The 23,684-nt window shown below is 35.7% G+C and overlaps 2 protein-coding genes across 2 annotated transcripts; both read left to right on the top strand.

Moving 5' to 3' along the window:
• Window positions 1-625: 625 nt before the first annotated feature.
• On the top strand, window positions 626-12,537 carry LOC145642250 (regulator of nonsense transcripts UPF2-like). The gene is made up of 17 exons (XM_081693367.1): window positions 626-876; window positions 967-1,046; window positions 1,388-1,475; window positions 2,096-2,298; window positions 3,058-3,402; window positions 4,014-4,118; window positions 4,920-5,047; window positions 5,357-5,530; window positions 5,729-5,810; window positions 6,504-6,854; window positions 6,967-7,164; window positions 7,281-7,382; window positions 8,733-8,984; window positions 9,071-9,289; window positions 9,864-10,034; window positions 10,643-10,828; window positions 11,119-12,537. Exons 2-17 carry the CDS (start codon window positions 972-974, stop codon window positions 12,070-12,072), a joined length of 3,633 nt encoding a protein of 1,210 aa, XP_081549493.1. The 5' UTR covers window positions 626-876; window positions 967-971; the 3' UTR covers window positions 12,073-12,537.
• An 887-nt stretch (window positions 12,538-13,424) lies between these two features.
• Window positions 13,425-18,060, top strand: LOC145556543 (uncharacterized). The gene is made up of 9 exons (XM_081618199.1): window positions 13,425-13,591; window positions 14,369-14,494; window positions 15,082-15,172; window positions 15,280-15,339; window positions 16,263-16,325; window positions 16,430-16,633; window positions 16,723-16,831; window positions 16,926-17,143; window positions 17,651-18,060. Exons 2-9 carry the CDS (start codon window positions 14,379-14,381, stop codon window positions 17,741-17,743), a joined length of 954 nt encoding a protein of 317 aa, XP_081474325.1. The 5' UTR covers window positions 13,425-13,591; window positions 14,369-14,378; the 3' UTR covers window positions 17,744-18,060.
• The last annotated feature ends 5,624 nt before the right edge of the window (window positions 18,061-23,684 follow it).

Consider the following 23,684-nt stretch of genomic DNA (forward strand, 5'->3'; position numbering starts at 1 on the left):
AAAAAAGTAGACTTAGGGTTTTGATTAAATTCTATATGGATAGTTGAGAACTTGACAGAGAATTAAAGGAAGAAAGAGGGCAAAAATTGATGATTTTTGGTTAGATTAACAACAGGAATTGATGAGAGATGAAGAGTATGGAGTTTAATGCAACAGTCATAACATTAGGTCGAAGAAAAGAAAAAAAAAGAGGAGGGAAGTTAATAAGGTGGGACCCACAGTCGGATTTTCAACCGGAAAACATAAAAAGGTGGTAATCTGAAAGATTTTTTTTTTTAATGGGTGGTAATTTAAAATAAAATTTTTATTGGGTGATAATTTCAAATTAGGACCCCTTTTTAGGTGGTAATTTACAAATTTTCTTAAATTAAAATACACATAATTATTTTATTCGCCTTTTACAAAGCCAAATGTTACCGAGTATCAACTACATCGAGCATGCGTTGACCCTTATTTGGGTCAAAACAAGTTCGACCCGTGATCCCTACTCACTAGACCATTCCGTAAGAGTTTATGAATGATAAAACCGAGAGGCCGAGCGAGACTGAGGCGGTTCAGCCATCCACCATCAATTCGTCAAAACATCATTCACGACGACGTTTTGCTAAAATTCAAGCACTTGACCTTTTGTATTATACTCTTAAACTGTGTGAAGACCTCTCTCTTCTCTGAGTAATAATGTCTTCCTTTATTTCGAGCAAATTTCCCTTTATTATTCTCTCTATTTGATGCAATTTAGGGTTTCAGTTTTCCCCAATTTACACACCTGAACGCAAAATTAACATCTTAATTTTGTCGAATCCTTTTTCTGTTACCGCTATTCATTTATTCGATACAAAATTCTGTTGGTTCCACTAATTTTGCAGTTTTAATTCGGTAAATTTCTCTATCCCCTTTTTAATTAGGGTTTATGTTTGTTTAATTTTTTTCATATTAATTTTTTTTTTCAGTGCCTCGTTTACACAGATAATATGACGGAAAAAATGGATCAACAATCACAACAGGAATGCCATTCTTCTGGTGAACATGACAAACATGATGACGAGGTATTTTTATTTATTTATTTTTTTGAAAGTTTCTTATTTTTTTGGGGATTTTAGTTTAAAATTTGATATTCACTGAACTTTTTAATTGTATATTTTGTTTGATATGTATCAATGCCATATACTTGCAAATCAAATCCATTTGTAATCTTCTTATAATGTGTTTTGGGTGTGATTGGATTTATGGAAAATAGGATATAATATGCTGTTTGTTTGATTGTGTTTGATATTTTAGTATGTGGCTAAAGCTTATATGGTACCATGAGCTTTCCTGTTGGTAGTATTTGTGGAAAGATTATTTGTTTAGTGCTCCTGAAAAATACATTTATCCCCTTGGGATGCAGGAAGCCGTTGCCCGTGTTGAAGAATTAAAGAAATCGATAGAGGCAAAATTGGCTCTTCGGCAAAGTAACTTGAAGCCCGAAAGACCTGGTTAGTGAACGAGAACTTTCTGGTTTCGCCTTTGCTCTTTATGAAATTGTTCTCTTGTTGATTGAATGGCTGCAGACACTTGCCAATCGAATAGAAAATTGTAATTTGGTGTTTGGGAAATGATGGTGGATAGGCAATTGAGGGGATATGTTCCTGGAATTTAGGTCATTTGATGGAGATAATCCTGGGATTTTTGTGGGGAAGTTGAGCTCTAGGTGCTGTACTCTTATGACTTTATGAGATACGAAGTATGTTTTTATATCTATTATTTTTGGAGGAGAATTGGATTTGTGCCCAGCTGTTCATCACGTAGAAGGCTGAAATGCAATCGCCTAAATTATTGATCTAAGGCCCATAAATTCTGTAAAATGAACTTATTGGGAACTCAATTTAGCGATCATTATTATTATTATCATTGAAACTATGACAGCTTTTTAACACACTTCGTAATAGTTCAGTTGGCTTATTTTTTTCCGGTTGGAGGGGTTAATTTTTTCTATCTAATGAGTAAGCCATGAATATGTTTGTATATTGAATTAATGAAACTTGAAAGCATGTTTCCTGTTTGGTATTGTTGGTATCTTCTTGTGACTATTGATTTTGTTTCCTGTTGCTTTTAGATCCTGCTTTTTTGAGGACGCTGGATTCTAGCATCAAACGTAACACTGCAGTTATTAAAAAGCTTAAACAGATAAGTGATGATCAACGTGAAGGGTTGATGGATGACTTGCGAGGTGTCAACCTTAGTAAATTTGTGACCGAGGCAGTGGCCGCTATATGTGATGCAAAGCTAAAAACTTCAGACATTCAGGCTGCTGTTCAGGTAGCATAGTTTGTGGAGTTGAACTGAGTCTTTGCCCTGAATATTGTTATTGTCCTATTTTGTTTTTTTGTACATTATCAGTAGACTGTCGTTATTATGAATTATCTGTTGGCGAACTGCTTTGAGATTGGATTAATGTGGTCAGCTCTTTTGAGTTTTGATATTTCACCACTTTGTGATCTGTCTAATGAATCATATATTCGATTCTTGGGCTAGTTTCCATGTCGATGTTTATACAGGAATTCTGTACTGCTAATCATACAAATTCTAATTTTCTGACCTAAGGCTTCCATACCAGTGTTACCTAATACACTAAACTCCTTGTGTTTTGCATATTATGAAAAGCATATTATAGTCAATTTTGGGCTATTTTTGGCCCATTTTGAGCGAATTGTGTATTATGAAAAACATATTAGATAACACTGTTCCTTACACACAATCAGTAGGAGTACCGCGTTACTTTGGGAAGATAATACCTTTCTCGTAGTGCCTTTCCTCGTCTTTTATGGTAAAAAGTTATTTTCTTTGCAACTTTTTTGGGCTTCCTGTCCAGTAAGTTGTGTTTATCTTGTCGTATGGCTGAATAGAACTTTTTTTGATTTCTCTAGAGTATTAGAGTCTATACCCCATGCCTCGTTTTAGTCCTGGTGGAAGGATGAAGAATGAAAAAGAAGAAATATGCTGAGGGAGGGGCTTTTAAGTAGATCTTCATGTTCATTTGTTTGATATGTGACATCTGAAATGGTCAACATTTGACAGATTTGTTCTTTGCTTCATCAAAGATACCTGGATTTCTCATCAAGCCTGACCCAGGGCTTATCAAAAGTGTTTTTTTCTGGGAAAGGAACTGAAGACCTGGAAACGGATAAAAATTCAAAAGCCATGAAGAAGCGCAGCTCTTTGAAGCTCCTTTTGGAATTGTATTTTGTTGGTGTCATAGAAGACAGTAGCGTTTTTGTTAACATCATTAAAGATCTCACAAGTTTGGAACACCTGAAGGACCGAGATGCTACTCAGACTAATCTGTCTTTGCTTGCTACATTTGCACGACAAGGAAGAGTTTTCCTGGGCCTTCCACTATCCGGACCAGAAGCCAATGAAGAGGTAATTTTGTCAATGGAACTTCAAAATTCATAAAACTGCTGCTTACATGTCTTTCTTATGCTGTTTGAGTTAGTTTCCCTAAATGTGGAGTACATTTTAGCTAGCTTGGAAAAGTGGCAAATGTTGACCTAACAAGATAAGGTAGTGTGCAATCGTAAACTTATAAGAGCTAAGGCAATGCTGAATCATCATCTTTCAAATGTATTAATTTTTGTTTGTGTTCCCTGTGTCAGCGTTTATGCAAATACTCCGTTGTTTGTGTCAAGAACTTTTTTTCTAGTTCTGTGAATTACTTCATTGAAGTACTGCTGGAAATTTTAATTCATTTGTATAGTTAATTGGAGTGAGCATTAATTGACCTCCGTAATTCATTTCGTTATGAATTTCTGATGCATTGATGTTCATGTCACCCTTGGTCCTTACGTCAACTCTTTTTTGGTCTTCCACCCCACTTGTTCTTTTACTAACCCCCACTCCAGAAAGAAAAATAGAAAAAGAGGGCTATGTATTTTTGCTGTTCAGATTATCATAATGATAATAACATTTTTGGAATTTTAAGTGTCATTAATCCTGTGGTGCATTTTTTTCTGAACACTTGCATCTTGTAACAGTTTTTCAAAGGCCTAAATGTCACTGATGATCAGAAGAAAATATTCAAGAAGGCATTTCATGGGTATTATGATGCTGTTGCTGAAGTTCTGCATACTGAGCATGCTGTAAGTCTCCATACCTGTTCACCCCATCTATTTTATCTGTTTTCCATTCAGCTTCACTATTATGCGTCTTTTTCATAGTATTTGGGCTGAGGTTGCATTGTTCATGCAATTTTTTTTTGGATGCTGTATCTATTGTGTGCTTTATCATAGGCTTATTCTCATTTTTTATTTGGGGTACTGAGAAGCTAGAGGGCATATCAGTATATCGCAATCATATTATGCTTTGAAGCGCATATTGTACTCCACTACTTCCTCTATTCTGCATATAGTGCTCTATATGACCTTTTCCAACTCAAAGTGTGGTTAGATTCTTGTAAAATATGGCGATTTCAGATGCTCTTATCTTATGTCAAGATTTTCTTAAGAGTTTTGAAATACTATTTTAAGTTAAAAACTTTTTGCATAAGTTAGGAGAATTTCTTCGTTATAGTGCTTCCTTGAAGGCCACAAAATGTCAACTTGTCAAGTGGGAATGTTTACAAGGGAGTAAGAAAGTAGCATTTCCTCTTTTACTCCCTATCCTTCTCTTCATTTACTTTTTTGAGTACTTTGCTTTTGGTGTTTGCTTCATGTGCTTATTTCTCTCACCAATTTTACTTTCTATTTTCCATGCTGATAATTGTTAAGTTTGCTGTGTGCTGCTAAAACTTTTCACTTCATAGGTAATGTTCCAATATATTTTCTTTCTTTTCATCAGAAGTTGTTTGTGCAGTTTGTCACACCTTAATTCCCTTTGATTGTTAATTACCCTCCACCCCACCTGGGAACTTCTGTTGATTTTTGATTGAATCCTTTCTTCAGTCTCTTCGCCAGATGGAGCATGAGAATGCAAAAATTTTGAATGCAAAAGGGGAGCTTAGTGATGATAATGCATCTTTATACGAGAAGCTGCGAAAATCTTATGACCATTTGTATCGGGGTGTATCATCGTAAGTTTCTTGCCATTTTATTGCTGTATATACTCCCTCTGTCCAATAACAAGTTATTGACAAATGGCATGTAAGTTAATAAGAGAAATTAGAGAGTAAAAAAGAGTGTGAGGCCCAAGAACAAGTAAAGTGGAAAAATTTGCTAAAAGATGAATGTGTACTTTAATGTGGGTTATCTTTCAGACGTTCCGTAGATGTAAACTTTTCTATGGGATGGAGGGATTATATCTTGATTGTTATTATTATTATTTTTATTTTTCATTGAAGCATTCTATTCAGTTTACAGTTTTTGTTCTTTGCTCTTGTCAGTCTAGCTGAAGCCCTTGATATGCAACCTCCAGTGATGCCTGAGGATGGTCATACTACGAGGGTAACTAGTGGGGATGATTCTTCTTCTTCTGCTGGAAAGGAATCTTCTGCTGCTGAAGCTGTGTGGGATGATGAAGATACAAGAGCTTTCTATGAGTGTTTGCCTGATCTTAGGTTTGATTTTTTATTATTTTTTTCGGCATTTGAACTAGCTGATTTAGCTGTCTGTTTGTGGGCATTCTCATTCTGTAGGGAACACCCTAAAGAAACAGCGTGTAAAAATAGAGTTAGGAAGTTGATGGTCTTTTTAGCTAGTGCTTTTGATTAGAAGACAATCATTGAATGATTTTTTTTTTTTTTATTTGTTTCCAGAGCATTTGTTCCTGCAGTTTTATTGGGGGAAGCTGATTCCAAATCCAGTGAGCAACACGCAAAGGCGCAAGACCAGTCATCTGTAAGTGATTCTGTTATTAGTAATGCATAATCCTTGGTTGTTGATTCGATTATCAGATGTGAGTGATTCTGTAAACTTAGCTAATGTGATTTGATTTCTAATTTGTGCTATTGTCCAAACAAGTCTTTAACCCTCAACTTGACTTCTACTGTTGATTTTGCGGTAACCAGGCGTTAGACTAAAATTATTGTTGTGAATTATGTGAGGGAGCTAGATCCCGTAATGCAGCACTCTTGGATTTTCTTGATAGAGTATAAGACTGAAAAAGGTGTTATTTATTTTTTATTGATATGAAATGATTATTTTTGAAAATGTATTGATTAGATATTGAAAGTTAATTGACTAGTGGCGTCACTCTTTTTGGTTGATGCAAACATCTCATAAGTCAGGGAGTTTAGGTGATGGAGTTTTTTTAGGAATAGTGATCCTCTTGTTTTGTTCTCTTCACTGTTGTTGACGATGTTTTTAGGGGTTTGCTAAGAGTTAATGGGTGAGGGATAAGGAAATTAGAATCCAAAAGTCTTTTTTAGTCATGGGTAAGTAGGAAATTTGGTTATCATCTCATAGGGTCGTAAACTAGTCCAGCTTTGATGATACTTGTTAATGAGTCTATGAACACAAGAATCTATGCATTTTTTAATGTCTGCATTTAATTTTAATGTCCATTTAATAACTTAATTGTTTTATAATCAGGATGCTGCCTCAGAACCTGATCAGTGTCACATAGCCATTGAGGATAATGTTGAACGCTCTGTAGATTCTCCAACATTGCAGGATGGTAAAACAATTGAGAAAGGAAAGGATAAAGAAGGGATGGGAAAAGATAAAGAGGAGAAAGGGAAGGATAAAGAAGTGAAGGGAAAAGATAAAGAGGAGAAAGAGAAGAGTAAAGAAGTTGACAAAGAGAGAGGAAAAGATAAAGATGCAGATAAGAAAGGAGATAAAGAAAAGGAAAAACACAAAGGTCTTGACGGTACCAACTTGGAAACTTTGCTACAGCGGCTTCCAGGTTCTGTCAGCCGTGACCTTATTGATCAGTTAACTGTATGTATTGCGCTGCTTTGAAGATTGATGAAGTTTATCGTTTTTCAACTTTTATTTTACATCTTGGATGGCCTCTTAATAAAAAGATATGCTTTGATGGTTCCTTTTTCAGGTAGAATTTTGCTATTTGAACTCAAAGAGTAATCGGAAAAAGCTTGTGAGGGCACTGTTCAATGTCCCCAGAACCTCCTTAGAGTTGCTTCCATATTACTCGCGAATGGTTGCCACATTGTCTACTTGTATGAAGGATATTTCTTCAATGCTCCTTCAGATGTTGGAAGAGGAGTTCAATTACTTGATTAATAAGAAGGTTATTCTCTAGTTTCTACATGCATCTAGTGGCATGGTTAGCTTGTGTTTTTTTCCCCTTCCTGTCTTCTTTGTACTGAAAGTTAAAATTCTCTTATTTTACCTTACCTACTCCAGGATCAAATGAACATTGAAACAAAGATCAGGAATATCCGATTCATTGGGGAACTGTGCAAATTTAAAATAGCACCAGCTGCACTTGTATTTAGCTGCTTAAAGGTAATTTTGTGGTATATGAATATTTTTTTAGCTTGAGGTTGTTTGTTAGGTGGTATATAGTAACTGTGATTGCAGTCTATTATTGTAATGTCCAGCTTGAGGTTGTTTGTTAGGTGGTATACAGTAACTGTGATTGCAATTTATTATTGTAACGTTTCTTACTTGTTAGAGCTGATGATTATTGTCTATACAACTTAACAGTAATGCAAAAATCTGTGGCACTGAGCTGCAAGCTCTGTATTACAAGTATACGAGTAACTATGGATTTATTATCACCTTTAGCTGTTAGGGTTACTATCCAGATCTGTAGGGTTGTACAGCGCAGTTCATAAATTTGATATTTTTTTTTTTTTTTTTTTTTAAACTAATGTATTTGCAAAATGGGAGACTGATCATTCACAAATCACAATGGAAACTGGACAAAGAGTAAATCCATCTTAGGTGATCTTTGGTTTTTGTTTGGCTTTATTGTTTTTGGTGTATTAGTTGCAATAGTGATGTTAGTCAGCTAGTAGCATAATATTATGACTTATAATTGAGTTTTATCCTTATAAGATGGCTTTTGTCTTAATTTATTCTTAATAGATGTCTTTTGTATAAATATTCCGGACATTTATCATTCATTATCATGATAATGATAACAACTGTTGGTCTATGGTATTAATTCGATCTTTGATTCATTTTTTTCGGATCCTGCAGTCTACTGCTAGGATCTTGATCCTGAAATTTTGACAACCTTGGTAGTTAGTATACATGCATCTCAGGTCTATCACATTGTTTAGATATCAATCATAGAGGGAAAGAGAGGGAAAGGGAGGGATGAAAGGAACTTAAATTTATCTTTCAAGTCGAAGGATTTGGTTTATTTAGAGCACAAGGATTGTAGGACTTTGAATATTTTTAATTCACTTCCTTTCCCTTCTTCATGTCATATGTAAAAAGGAGAAAATAATTACTCTTTTTCTCTTCCCTCCGAATTTTCTTATCTAAACAGACTCAGTTTATAGCTCCATATGTTATTTCAATTTTTTATTAAAAAACATTCAGGCCTTCCGAGGGATGTGTTGGTCTTTTGACCCATTGGATGGGTGAGAGGGTGTTCTGGTCATGACCTACTTTGACATTAGGGCTGTGCATGATATGTTTTTTCAAATGTTAGGGTTCTGAATGCAACTTTGTAAAGCCTCAGGGTGTGGAACTGATACATATTTGCTATTGTAGTTTATAAATCTTGAGCAATGGATAAGTTATATTTTCTGATTGAGTGTAGATTCTGCAAATGATATCTATGTAGAGCATATGTTGTTTTCTGTTTTTACTTATGATAATTGGCATTTGTTGTTGATCCAGTCTTGCTTGGATGAATTTACCCATCATAATATAGATGTGGCTTGCAATCTTCTGGAGACATGTGGGCGGTTCTTGTATCGATCCCCTGAAACCACAATGCGCATGGCCAACATGTTGGAGATTCTTATGCGGCTGAAAAATGTGAAGAATCTGGACCCTCGTCATAGCACTCTTGTTGAAAATGCATATTATCTATGCAAACCTCCAGAGAGATCTGCCAGAATCACTAAAGTTCGCCCTCCCTTGCATCAGGTTGATATATATTCGGTTATTTTTTACTTTTGTTTTTGCCGTTATTAATGGTCTTGGTATTAAAACATGCTTTATGTTATCTGCAGTATATTAGAAAAATGCTCTTTTCAGATCTTGACAAGTCTTCCATTGAGCATGTGCTTAGACAACTTCGGAAATTGCCATGGAGTGAATGTGAGCCATATCTACTGAAATGCTTTTTGAAGGTTCATCGCGGAAAATATGGACAAATTCATCTTATTGCGTCACTGACCGCTGGACTTAGTCGCTACCATGATGATTTTGCTGTTGCTGTTGTTGATGAGGTAGGGTTTCATAGTGATTAATTAATTTCTAGGCTAGCATTTGGCATAATCTTCATAATTTCTTCTGCAGTATCCAATTTTCATATTTTTCTTTGTCTTTTTATTTTTCTGCTATTTGTGTTGAACCTTTGAAATCTTGTACTTTGTAGTTCTTATTACTACAGATTTTTTTTTTTTTTTAAAATATTGGGGGGGGGGGGGGGGGGCGGTAAATATAATTAAGATTTAATGATTGATATAGTACTGTACAAGATGCTAATGATGTTGTGTTGAGTAAAGCTAAATGGGTAATTGTAGGCCACCCATCACGTAATACTTCATATAAGTTTTTACCTAGCATGAGTGTCCTTTTGCTGTGTTAGTTACGGAAGGAATCAATTTGTTGACCTGCATAACAGTTTGGAGTTTTTTTAAGTTGCGAATTGTGGCTCCTCTTTTCCCTCCGATTTTATTTCAGTATTTTGCCTCTTTTTTTTCTTTACTGGGCAGCAAACTCTGTTGGTTGAATCTTATGAAGAGATATTATCCATGTATCCTCTAGTGAGTTGTGTGATGTTTGCTACTTGGATTTCAGGTTTTGGAGGAAATTAGATTGGGATTAGAGTTGAATGACTTTACTATGCAGCAACGACGACTTGCACACATGCGTTTCTTAGGGGAGCTATATAACTATGAGCATGTGGACTCGTCTGTTATATTTGAGACACTATACTTGATTCTTGTTTTTGGCCATGGTACTGCTGAGGTATTAAATTGTTTAACTGTACTTCTCCTTGTGTTCACTCTTCTTTTATGAAATACAATGCTTCATGATACTGATGAGAGTGATGATAGTATGTATATCTGTTCAAGTATGTTTGCTGTTTTCCTTATTACTGATTAAGCCTTGGTTCACATCAATGTTGTCCCATCGTAGGCCACACGGTCATGTTTTAATCAATATTTTTTGACATTGTCAAGTATATTTTCTGCCTTCCTTTTACTTAACGAGCCTTGGTCCACGGCAATGTTGTCCCATTGTGACTTGAGGCGACATGATCATCTTTTAAACAGAATATAGACATGTCAGACTGGCTATAGGTCTTGCCAAAATCACTCACCATCTTCTGTAATGAAAAATTACAAGATGATTGGAGATTCATGTCATGATGACTGAGCCGTGTTTTGAATTCTATATGAGCAATTTGAATTTTTCATCCACAAAATGCCATAGATGACATACCACATACCCTAGACCTTCAGGATATGCATTTTTTTGAATACGGAGTCTCTTTTCTTTTCTGTTTTTTTTCTTCTTCTTCTTCTCCTAGTACAACTTTCATTCCTAATTGGATTTTTTTTTCCTCGTATCAGCAAGATGTTCTTGACCCCCCTGAGGATTGTTTCCGTATTAGGATGGTTATTACACTTCTTGAGACTTGTGGACATTACTTTGATCGAGGTTCATCCAGAAGGAAACTTGATCGATTTTTGATACATTTCCAGAGATATAGTCTGAGTAAGGGTGTTCTGCCACTTGATATTGAGTTTGACTTGCAGGTTTGTCTCTCACTTTGCTGTGTATGAAATTTTGGTAAATATATTTTTTTAAACTGTTTGGTTTTATAAATATGATAGGACTTTATCATTTATTTGTGAAAGCTGTTTAAAAGCTTCAAAACTACATAGTAGTGGTCTTGTTTAAGCCATGATTGATTCTCCTCTTTTTGGTTATGGCTAGATTGGAAGAAGAATTCTTTTTTGCATAAGTGGTCAACATATACTTTATACTCCGTATATGTTTAGGTTTCATTTATTTTCATTTTTGGTTAAAAATTTGCATTTCACAGGATCTCTTTGCTGATCTGCGACCTAATATGTCCCGATTTACCTCTGTTGAAGAAGTAAATGCTGCCCTTGCAGAACTGGAGGAGCATGAAGGTAAGGCCAGTAGTGAAAGGCATTCGGAGAATGAGAAACGTTCAAACAGTATTTCTCGAAACAATCTTGTAAATGGTCAAGGCCTTGCAAATGGTGTTGATGAAAATGGTGGGGGACATGAGGATATAATTGGGGATAGTGAATCGGATTCAGGCAGTGGCTCAATTGGTGATGGGGGTCATGATGGTGATGATGACTTGGATGATGAGAATCATGATGCAGGTAGTGAGATAGAAGATGATGATGATGATGTCGGTCTTGCTTCTGATGAAGATGGTGAAATTCATGTCAGACAGAAGGCACCCACTCGGGATCCAAAGGAAGAGTCTGAGTTTGATCGGGAGCTCAAAGCTCTTATGCAGGAGAGTTTGGAATCTCGTAAGCTGGAGCTGCGGTCCCGCCCAACACTTGACATGATGATACCAATGAGCATTTTAGAGAGTTCTTCTAAGGATCATCATGGAAGAGGGCTTGAAGGAGAAAGTGGGGAGGATACATTGGAGGAAGAGAATGGCGGAAACCGAGAGGTCCGTGTAAAAGTTCTTGTGAAGCGAGGGCACAAACAACAAACCAAACAAATGTCCATCCCTCAAGATTGTTCCCTTGTGAGGAGCACAAAGCAGAAAGAAGCCGCCGAGCTCGAGGAGAAGCAGGACATAAAGAGATTGGTTTTGGAGTACAATGACAGAGAAGAGGAGGAACTTAATGGGGTTGGTAACCAGATAATGGGCTGGACACAATCTGGGATTGGCCGAATACCTAGTCGTGGTGCTTGGGATGGAAGTGGTGGGAGAGGTTCTGGATCACGTCATCGGTACCACCATCATTCAGGTGGTGGACATTTCTACAGTCGAAGGAGATGAACAATTTAATGTCATATTTAGAATTTTGGATACCGAATGAAACTGGGGTCCAATTATTCTTGATTTCTTCCTCAGAGATACTTCATACTGAGTCTGGGGGTCAGCATAAGGTTGCACTAGCTTGAGATGATTTATGGCAGTATCTGCAGATAGATGCCAATGCCGGAATGCAAAGGATTGAGGAGTATCACAACACGGGCTCTGATTACCATGGAAGTCAGGCGTTCTGTGGGATGTTGCGTGACATAATCTAGGATACCAGGCATGAGATTGAAGATAGTATGTGTGATTATAACTATAGCTTAAGGGAGTTACATGTCCAAAATGCGAAGTTTTCATATGTATTTAGGTTGAAACTAATGTAAATTCTCCATAAAAGATTAACTGCCAATGTAAATAGTTGGCCTCTGGATGGAATGCAAAATGGTTTTCACTAATATAGGGTTAAAAAGACTTTTTTGTTTATTTTGATGACCAAAATGGTTGGGATATGATGACCAAAATAGTTGGGATACTAGTAGTTGGCCTATGAATGTAAATTCTCCATACAAGATTAACCCAAGTTCTCATGTTTAACAGTGTTAAAAGCCTTGTTTTTATTTCGAGCCTCCTAATTCCCTTGGCGAACATGTACTCTGTAGTCTGTAGTCTGTAGTATATTCACATATAGGTTTGTCCTTGTCTTTTGAGTTAGATGACAATGGACCTTAAATCATACAGTAATACGAAGTAAAAAAGGATACATGATTGTTAATAATTCAAAATTTATTTCTTAAGTATTTTTTCATAGCAAGTCATTAATACACCCAAAAAAGTACACATGTCGTGAAAATATACACAAACAATAGCACACATGCCACACAACTACACAAGTCATATTGAGGCTCATGGCAATTTTCCAAACGTTCAATTGGTTGTGCCTTGAGCATGGTAGATTTAAGGCTATTTGCCTATTTCTTTGCCTTAGAGCTTGTATATTATAAACACATGACTACATGACTAAAAATAGGAAAATGATATACATAGCCCTTAGGGCTACATATAAGCATTAAATTTACAATTGAAAATCGTAAAAAGTTAAAAAATCATCAAAATATAAACACTAATAACACTGATTTACACGTGTTTTTGTCATGAATTCCTAATTTTATACAATTTTCAAGAGTATATTTAATGTTTATATATAGCCCTTAAAAATAATAGGCTTGATTGTAGCGTTGTATCTTACAATGTACAATAATCCTCGATATACGTATTTTGTATACCTTCTACGGAATACTATACAAAGTACTAATTATACGGTATAATAATTTTGGAGAAAAGATAGGGTAGAATTGTAAAAAATACAGGATGAGAGAGGCAACAGAAGAAAACAAAGATACAAATTAGAAAGGGAACTTGAGGTCAGAAGACTCTTTCTCTCTCTCTCTCTAATCAGCTTTCATTGTGATTTGCACGACTGATCTCATTGATTTCAACATCCTTTCGCCAAATTCATTGCCAAATTCGATTCAATTAGGTACGATTATCAATTTCAATTATCTTTCACTAACCAATTTCTTCTCCTTCGTCTAAATTAGGGTTTATTTCTGAATTATCGACGTTCTATTTGTTATTTTCAAGCTTCAATCATTCAATTAGGGTTTTGATACATTTAACTTCGTCCTCTGATTTCGTACGTTAGTGCTTTGATCACTATTTTGGAAATTTGTTGCAATTATTGTTATTTTTCTTAAGGATTTTCAGCTTGATTCGATTTTGTACCCTGATTTGATCGATTCAATGATTATAATGTGACTGTTAATTAATTCAAGCAGTTTAAATCATGTTGATTGATGTTAATTCGTACTTGTTATTGTCTAATTTTGATAATGTTGCTTATTTGTACTAATGGTGAAAATTTAACGATCAGATGTAATTCTGTAACGAAATCTGAACTTATTTTGAGTGAGGTTTCGAGTATAGTTATCTATATGGTAATGGTAGTAATCGTTTTGAATGCGATTTTCAACCATTTTGATTCGACTAGGTTTCTCTCAATAATAGGTAAAATGCTTCGATTAGTTATGTGTTTCTTTGGAAGGTCAAATGATATGCCATTGTGGCTTCTGATTTTTTCCTGTTATAAATTCATGGTAGTTAAATACTATGATTTGTTGAACTTCTATCGTAGTCTCAATCAGACGTATTTGATTATTTATACACTGTTGTGAGTGTAGTCAAAGTTGTAGTTTGAACTTTTTGCAAGTTTGAAAATGCTTTTGAGGCTGATTAGGGTCCGTTACATTGATCGCAGAGTGGCGAAGATGAAGAAGTATGGGCGGACAATGCTTACAATTATGGTCATCATATCCCAACTGTGCTCTGTCTTGACGTTGGAAACAACAGGCCCTGCATTTATGTGGTCTCCTCATATCGACATGTATGGATATGTTATACACTCACAATTGATGTGTACTTTTTGAAGATTGGAATGTCCCATATTGAAATGCTAGTGTTATGCTTTGTTTGTGTGATGCTGTGTCTGTCTTTAGTTGCAAATTGGTATCGTATTCTTGAAAATGAATGATTTCGCCAGAGCAATTTTGTGTGACATTTTGCTTCTTTTTTTTTTATTTTTTTATTTTTTTTTACATTTGTTTTAAAAATTTTGACATGAAGATAACTTATGTTGTCTCAAGGGATGAAAACGCATCCTGATTTGAGTGTTGTGAGTATATGGAAGATATTTGTCTTACAAAAATTTTCCCATCTTTCTAATTTTTTGTTTTTTAAATTTTCATCAAATAAAATTTTTTGAATGCTAAAATTCTTTTGCTTTTGAACCATTGGACTTGCTTTATTGTGTAAGCGATTTTTTTTTTCCTCAATTGTTGATTATAATCCTTTTCAATAATAATTTCCAAAACACTTCTTGAAATGAACAGGGGGTTGATATGCTTTTTTGTTTGGTAATAGTTACTGTTTTTCCTTATCCTTATATTGTACTGTATTTATGCATTCCAATAGGGAGCTAACTGAAAAGGTGAACTATCAAACACTTTCTTCAAGAGATTTAGCAAGGTCTGTCATGTCCGCGGGTGGCTGGTCAAACATACTGGTATCTCTTTGCTATAGGCACTTTATAGTGATATAATTTCCCTTGTGAAACCTCCATCACCTGTTCTTGGAGTTGTTTGGATCCTTATGTTGGTTTTATTGGTGCAGTGCGAGGGCAAACAATATCATCAACAAGTGGACATTGCCGTAGTTTTTGTTGGAAAAGAGGTATTGGGTTGATTTGTATTGCTTTTATCATTGATCTATTTTTCTGACAGCTGCCTGATTTTACACATAGGAACTGCATCCCTAGTCCCTACATCTGGTGTCTTGCATGGCTTTGATGTTAAAATTAACCATATAATTATATAAGCACATAATGTTTTTATCCATGGCTGAGGCAAGAAATCAAGCTGGAAGTGTTGGTTGTGGAAGTGGGTTTGGTTTCACAAACTTCAGAGTATGAGACAATATTATCACCCCTTAAGTTTTGAGAGTTAAAACGGACTAATATTATCACCCCTTTGAGTTTTGAGAGTGAATAAGGATCAAATTAATGCCATTGCCTAGTAAGCATGATATATACTTCCTCCATTTTGACTTTTACACTATTCACAAACAATATTTTGACTAACTTTTGTGATTAATAGCTACGATAAAACATAGTCATGTGACTCTTTCAAAAAAAAAAACATAGTCATGTGAGATCTTGTTTGAATCGTCCCAATATATACTTTATTAATATCCACTTTTTATAATCTTACAATGTTTATAAGTAGAGATATTTGCGTGATAATAGAAAGGTGTCAACTTAAAAAAAAAAAACGAAGGTGTATGAATTTAGGTATGATTCTATTGTCTGGAAACCATAGCCTTTGTCATTTGGGAAATAAAGAAACAGATAAATACTATTTTTTGGGCTTAGATGGTGCTTCTTATCATGCATTCATTAGGCATGATTTGTTTCTGTTACAAGATATACAGCTTCCTATCCTAAAAAAGCATTCATCTGTGTTCTACTAGCTGTATTATAAGTTCAATTGTCATTGATTATACTGTCCATCTGTAGTTGCAATCATCTACTACAAACTTATTTAGCTGGTGTGATTTTTGTTCAAACGTTACTGATTATAATGTTCTTCAATCTGTAGTTGCAATCATCAGGTATATCTGGAAACAGTTTGAGTGATGCTTCGCTTGTGGGTTTGCTCAAGGTAATATTGAATTTAATTTATTAAATTAACTCTTGACATCATATTAGAAGGGTTGTGATATTCTGTTTCTCATGTTACTTTTTTTTTAATTATGTATAAAATAGGACTCCTTCACACAGTCCAATTTCTCAATGGCGTATCCTTATGTGTCATCAATGGTAAAGGAGGAGACCTTTGAAAATTCTTTGATTGAAGAGTTTGAAGAATCTTGTGGCCATAAATTGAGGGTTGGCAATGTTATTGTCACTGATTCTTGCTTGGTAGAGGACAAAGGATATTCCAAGCTTGCAGACATGCACTTGGTGGAGGTAGGTTTATCTTTCTATCCTGCTACATTGGCCCTTGGTAGTATTACTTCAATTTTGTTAAACTTATTCCCAACTTGATTAATTTGCAGGAGTATGTGGCAACAATGGAGAAAGGAACCAAGGAACAAACCGATTTGCTTGTGGTTTGTCGTGGAGGATTCAGCTCTTTGAAAAATCTTGACAAGCTGCATTCTGAAGGTATTCATTGTAACAATGTACTTTTTTTTTGTTATGGTTACTTGAGCATTCTAAAATTTCATCTGGAAGGGTATTAAGTGTATCAACATTTCAGGTCAATATTTTTCGGAGTTGATTAGTTCATTGGACCATTCTGGAGCAAAGTACACCGTCCTTTATGTTTCTGATCCATATAACCCTATTCAGTATCCATCCAGCCATCAAATAGGAAGGTTGCTTGCTGAGTCTCCAGGAAATGCTTCTCTGAATTCTACCGTTTTCTGTGATGGGGTTTGCCAAATTAAAAAGACCCTTCTAGAGGCAGTTTTTGTTGTAAGTCGTCTTCACCAGTTTTGCTTGATGAAACTATGATATGATGTGTTTGCTTGCTCCTGCTTTACCTCTTCCACCTTTTGTCTTTTATGTATGTGTCTCCTAATTCACCACTTGTGACTGGTCTTTCATTTTTTCTACAATAATAAGAACAATGATTAGATAGCCAGGTCAACAGGGAAAGCTGTGTAAGATAGCCAGCTATAAATTCTCATAGCTGTTTCTGCTGGCACATTTTTTTAAGAACTTGAGTGTCGGATGGTGAGGAAGTGAGTAGAAGTCAGTGTTATCTTTTTTATTTTCAGAGAAAAATGCATGATGCCATCATTATTTTGAAATTCAAGCTTCATTATGAAGTGATTGCTATTCTTCTGGACAAACTAATTCTAAAATTCGGGGGAGAGGTCAAGAGAATACTTGTACTGGACATTGCTAAAGATTCAACTGGCTTGCTTTCTTGTGCTTAAATTATTGTTAGCTGATACTTTTTTTCCCTTCTAATATCAGGCTATAGTCCTGCTTATAATATTAATCTCGGGGCTCTGCTGTATGATGGGCATCGATACTCCTTCAAGGTTTGAGGTTCCTCAAGAGTCTTGATAAACTGTTCACATGAACAGCCCTTTTGTAGCATAGCAGCATTCGTACTAGGATGTCGATTCCTAAGGTGTTCAAAGACTGTCAAACAAAGAGAAAGATCGGCTTTTTGAGTTGAAGGATGAAATTTCTGCTATTTTGTGTATCATTATTAACTATGGCCAGAGGGAGAGATGGCCTTTGTAAAATTTATTCATCTACTTATTCACATTTACTTGCTTTGTGCTCGGTGATGGTGTATTTTCTTCAATTTGTTATACTCAGCTTTTAATAAAAGCTTTTTAGCAAGTCCATAAATAAAGTGGGTTCTTCTCTGAAAATCATACTCTGTATATCAGCTTGCTACATTGGTGACGAGTTAACTTCAAGCAGAAACATAGCTGAAGTTGATTAGACTAGACTGGGGGCAGGAGTCATGAGACGGTATTCTCTACCCTGGGGAACTTGTTTATCATCAAATAAGAGAATTGATCTCATCAAACGACTTACAAAAGTTACTAGGGAACTATAGTCTATAATTTAGGAAGATAATTATCTCCTTTGACTATACAACAAATATATAATATATTTAACTCTTAAATTTGAGGATGATGCTCCTTTCTTTTGTTGGCCTAGACCGACTTGGTCTCACAAGACAAAATGCTTTAATCAACAATAATAAGGTGGTCTAAATTGCATTTAAGGTGTTTTGAAATCGAATTAGGAACAATTTGGTTTGAATTTAGATCGAGTCAATAACAATTCGTGTTGATTTCGAGTCAGGTTCATAACAGATCGGGTTAAATTTTTGGGTTGGGTAAGTAATAGGTGTGGTCAAATTCGGGTCGGGTCAATAAAAAGTCGGGTTGAATTTGAGTCAGGTCAATAACAAGTCGGGTTGATTTCAGGTCGGGTTTGTAACAAGTTGGGTTAGGAACGGGTCGGGTTTGAATTCAGGTCAGGTTAGTAACAAGTCGGGTTAAATTCGGGTTTTGACGGGTTAAAATGGGTTTGGGTCAATTTCGGTTCAAGTCGGGTTTAGTGCAAGTTAATTAAATTGGTCGTTTAAAAGCAAATTGAATGGTTCTACACACCCAATTGGACTCCCGAAGGGTATTAGAAACCATGATAAACATTTCGGCAATTTTTATTTTCGGGCGAAAAAAAGTCAAAAAATTCTAAAATTGAAGGCTAATATCCACGCTTTTTGAGAAATTTTGGAGGTTTCGGAGTCCAGTGTCGAAAAGTCTTGAAACTCTATGGGATACATCTCGGGGCCATATAATGCCGTTTGGAACCTTATATGATCATTATTTGTTGTCATAAATGTTCGTGATAGGCTTGAATTAATGAAATCGGTGCAAGTTGTAAACCGGTAAATTGGTCGTTTAAAGGCAAATTGGATAGTTCCACCTACTAAATTGGACTACCGGAGGATATTAGGGACCATGGTATACATTTCGGCAATTTTTATTTCCGTGCGGAAAAAAAAATCAAAAAATTCAAAATTGAAGGCAATATCCACGCTTTTTGAGAAATTTTGGAGGTTTCGGGTCCCGGTGTAGAAAAGTATTAATATTTTAGGGGATACATCTCGGGTTCATACAATTCCATATATGATCATTATATGTTGTCATAAATGTTCGTAGTAGGCTTGAGTCAATTTAATTTGTGCAAGTTGTAAACCGGTAAATTGGTCGTTTAAAGGCAAATAGGATGGTTCCACCCACCCAATTGATCTCCCTAAGAGTATTAGGGACCATGATAAACATTACGGCAATTTTTATTTCCGGGCGAAAAAAGTCAAAAAAATTCAAAAATTGAAGGCCATCCATGCTTTTTGAGAAATTTCGATGGTTTCGAGGCTGGTGTCGAAAGAAATGAGATTTTAGTGGATAAATCTTGGGGTCATATGATGCCGTTTGGAACCATAAATGATCATTATATGTTGTCATAAATGTTCGTGGTAGGCTTGAGTTAATGAAATCGGTGCAAGTTGTAAACCGGTAAATTGGCCGTTTAAAGGCAAATTGGTTGGTTCAACCCACCCAATTGGACTCTCGGATGGTATTAGGGAACATGGTAAATGTTTCGGCAATTTTTATTTCCGGGCGAAAAAAAGTCGAAAATTTCAAAATTGAAGGCTAATATCCACGTTTTTTGTGAAATTTTGGAGGATTTGGGGCCCGGCGTTGAAAACTCTTGAAATTCTAGGCGATACATCTCGAGGTCATATAATGCTGTTTGGACCATATATGATCATTATTTGCTGCCATAAATGTTCGTGGTAGGCTTGAATTAATGAAATCGGTGCAAGTTGTAAACCGGTAAATTGGTCGTTTAAAGGCAAATTGGATGGTTCCACCCACCCAATGGGACTCCCAGACGGTATTAGGGACCATGGTAAACATTTCGGCAATTTTTATTTCCGGGCGAAAAAAAGTCAAAAATTTCAAAATTGAAGGCTAATATTCACGCTTTTTGAGAAATTTCGGAGGATTCGGGGCCCGGTGTCGAAAAGTCTTGAAATTATAGGCGATACATCTCGAGGTCATTTGATGCTATTTGGAACCACATATGATCATCATTAGTTGTCATAAATGTTCGTGGTAGGCTTGAGTTAATGAAATCGGTGCAAGATATAAACCGGTAAATAGGCCGTTTAAACGCAAATTGGATGGTTGCACCCACCCAATTGGACTTCCGAAGGGTATTAGGGACCATGGTAAACATTTCGGCAATATATGATCACTATTTGTTGTCATAAATGCTCGTGGTAGACTTGAGTTAATAAAATCGGTGCTGGTAGTAAACCGGTAAATTGGCCGTTTAAAGACAATTTGGGTGGTTCCACCAACCCAATAAGACTCCCGAAGGAAATTAGGAACCATGGTAAACATTTCCACAGTTTTTATTTCCGGACAAAAAAAAAAAAGTCAAAAAATTCCAAAATTGAAGAATAATTTTTACTCTTTTTAAGAAATTTTGGAGGTTTCAGGGCTCGGTGTCGTAAAGTCTTGAAATTTTAGGGGATACATCTTGATGTCATATAATGTTGTTTAGAACCATATATGATCATTATTTGATGTCATAAATGTTCGTGTTAGGCTTGAATTAATGAAATCGGTGCAAGTTGTAAACCGATAAATTGGTCGTTTAAAGGCAAATAGGATGGTTCTACCCACCCAATTGATCTCCCTAAGGGTATTAGGGACCATGATAAACATTATGGCAATTTTTATTTCCTGGCGAAAAAAAGTCAAAAAATTCTAAAATTGATGGCATGCTTTTTGAGAAATTTCGATGGTTTTGAGGCTTGTGTCGAAAAGAAATGAGATTTTAGTGGATACATCTCGGGGTCATATGATGCCGTTTGGAACCATAAATGATCATTATATGTTTGACAAGGTAAAGTCGTATCACCTAATCAAAAATAATTACCTAAATCACTAACTAAAGTAGATAGGGAAGTAGGGTCGATCTCCACAGGGAAACAAGTCTTTTTACTCCTAATTAAATATTATAATCTAAATTATTTAAGTAACCAATATTTATGAATGAATAAGAAACTAAACTAAAAAGAGTAGGAATAGGGAGAAAATAATATATAAAAGGATCTAGGGCATAGGTTCACCAATAAATAATATTCCGGGGTAAAATAGGGTAATCAATCATTGACATTGCATAAATAACATGATTAACAGGCTCTCGCAATTTATTAATCAACATAGATCTAACAGGCTCTCGCAATTTACTAGATCTAAGTTCTTATTGAAAATAGCCTTTAATATCAAATTAACATCTGCTCGATTCATCAATTTAATATTGCTATGCTTTTACAAGCCGCAATTGTAAAACATTAAAACAATCCAATAAGAAATTATCATGCAATACCAACAATCAATAATAGTCAATCATCAATGCATCAATTAACCAGATTGTAAAGGGCTCTCGCTACTTATTACAATCACACAATTAATTTATCGGTATTAAATCTCATCTCTCGAATCTTGACTTAACCATTTATAAATTAATTTGCCTATTGAAACTAGACCTGAACATTAATTCTCATCTCTCGATTCTTGAATCAATATTGTCAAACTCATGCATAAAAGATAGGCCTAATCTAGTCACAGAGCATTAAATCAATCAATAGGAAATTAATCTAGCATTGATAATCAACAACAATAATTTACTCCTTCATATTATTTATTAGATCCCCATAAACCCTAGAAATTGAACTGCTCACACATATTAAAATCTAAACTAAACAAAATAATAGAATAAATCATGATGAAAGAAATAAAATAAATAACTAAGATTAAGGGAAGAGAAATCGTTACCAAAATAAATCTGGAATTAATTAAAGAATTAATAACAAAGGTTTAGAGAGAGAGTTTAGAGAGAGAAGACTAAGTAGTGAGAGAAAGTCTAAGAGAAAGGATTAAGAGAAAAAGAAGAGGTACTAAAATCGTATTACGGAGGAGTATTTATACTCCGTACAAAAATCCTAAACTAAAACAAATTAAAACGACGCTAATCGTCTCCTAAATATACACGCGCCCGATCGGGCGAGGCACCGCCCGATCGGGCGAGGCACCGCCCGATCGGGCGCGCCTTTTTTCACCTCTAATAGCAATCTCGCGCCCGGCCGGGCGCACCTTCGGGCGCCAGCCTTTTTGGCCGGGCGGCTCATTTGGGCTAATATTTGGACTTCGATTGGGCTCCAATTCTTCGGGCCTATCTGGGTTTCCTCTTTGGGTCTTGAATACTCGGTCCAAACGCCCCGGTATCACCTCTACCGAGCCCTTAATCACCGGTTCGATGTCTCTAACCGGCCCTGGGCTATAAACTCTGGTCGTGCTTTTCCAATGCTCGTGATTGCTCCTAAATATCTCGGGAAAATACTCCAAAAGCATAAATCCCTGCAAAAGTCAACCAAATCTACGAAAACACTAGAAAACACCAATTAGTAATAAAAGTGGCTCTAAAGAGCCAAAAACACTACTAATTACGACCAAGGGACGGGGGTAAAATACTATATAAAACGGACACATCAAACTCCCCCAAGCCAAACCTTTGCTTGTCCCTAAGCAAAGATCTCATCAATGAATCAATAAATATGCTTCACCCCAATAAGTAAAAATCAAGCACAAATGATCCAAGGTAAATCAAATAAACACGCTTCAGAGTCAACCAATCAAATCCATCCAATTACCTATCTTCCCTAACAATTGTCAAACAGAGCAAACCACAAGAGCATATAGAATTCAAGACTAGTGCTCACACACTCGACTCTCATTTATGTGGCGAGTAAAAGATGTACTCGATCGCTCTCCAACCACCCCTTTAATGTGAACAATGCCCTCCCAACTCACACTCTCGTGTGTATAAAAACAATGAACGCTCAATCCTACTAGTCGACTCGAAATATGCCAAATCATAGCTTGCATTGATAAACAACACTTTCACATTCATACAATTCTACGCACAAAGGTCGGAAGGTCTTTAAAGCTTGTAGTGTAAGGCTAGGGTAAAGGGTAGGAATCATTTGGGAACAAGTGAGAGAAAAGCTATGCTTAAGGGAGCCAAATCCTATCAAAAACCCATGATAAAAAATAAATAATGATCATACATCTCCTACATAACCAACTCTAACATCAACCAAATATACTCCAATCATAATAAATAATCCCAACACTTACAAACAAACTTTATTTTCCAAACTTGAATATTTCATTGAGGCTCAAAATTATTTTTCTTTTGATCACCCTCCAACTAGAACATTTGAACATTTTTTTTCTCTTGAAGTTCACTTATTTTTTTTCATAACATCATGCTTTATTTTTTTTCAAGAAAATATAACTCTCAAACTCATCAAAAATAAACATGAATAACAACAAAACAACTTCTCAAAGTCCCACCCAAGTTGTGCAAATAATAAGCACACTACAAACTCCCTCAC

The sequence above is a fragment of the Chenopodium album genome, chromosome 8 (genome assembly GCF_948465745.1).
Source record: "Chenopodium album chromosome 8, dcCheAlbu1.1, whole genome shotgun sequence".
NCBI classification, from domain to species: Eukaryota; Viridiplantae; Streptophyta; class Magnoliopsida; order Caryophyllales; family Amaranthaceae; genus Chenopodium; species Chenopodium album.

Coding starts and splice junctions, on each gene's coding strand:
- LOC145642250 (XM_081693367.1), top strand. CDS start 972: ATGACGGAAAAAATGGATCAACAATCACAACAGGAATGCCATTCTTCT. Junction 5,048..5,356: donor TTGTATCGGGGTGTATCATC/GTAAGTTTCTTG, acceptor TGCTCTTGTCAG/TCTAGCTGAAGCCCTTGATA. Junction 10,829..11,118: donor ATATTGAGTTTGACTTGCAG/GTTTGTCTCTCA, acceptor TGCATTTCACAG/GATCTCTTTGCTGATCTGCG.
- LOC145556543 (XM_081618199.1), top strand. CDS start 14,379: ATGAAGAAGTATGGGCGGACAATGCTTACAATTATGGTCATCATATCC. Junction 14,495..15,081: donor TGGTCTCCTCATATCGACAT/GTATGGATATGT, acceptor GCATTCCAATAG/GGAGCTAACTGAAAAGGTGA. Junction 15,340..16,262: donor TAGTTTTTGTTGGAAAAGAG/GTATTGGGTTGA, acceptor TTCAATCTGTAG/TTGCAATCATCAGGTATATC.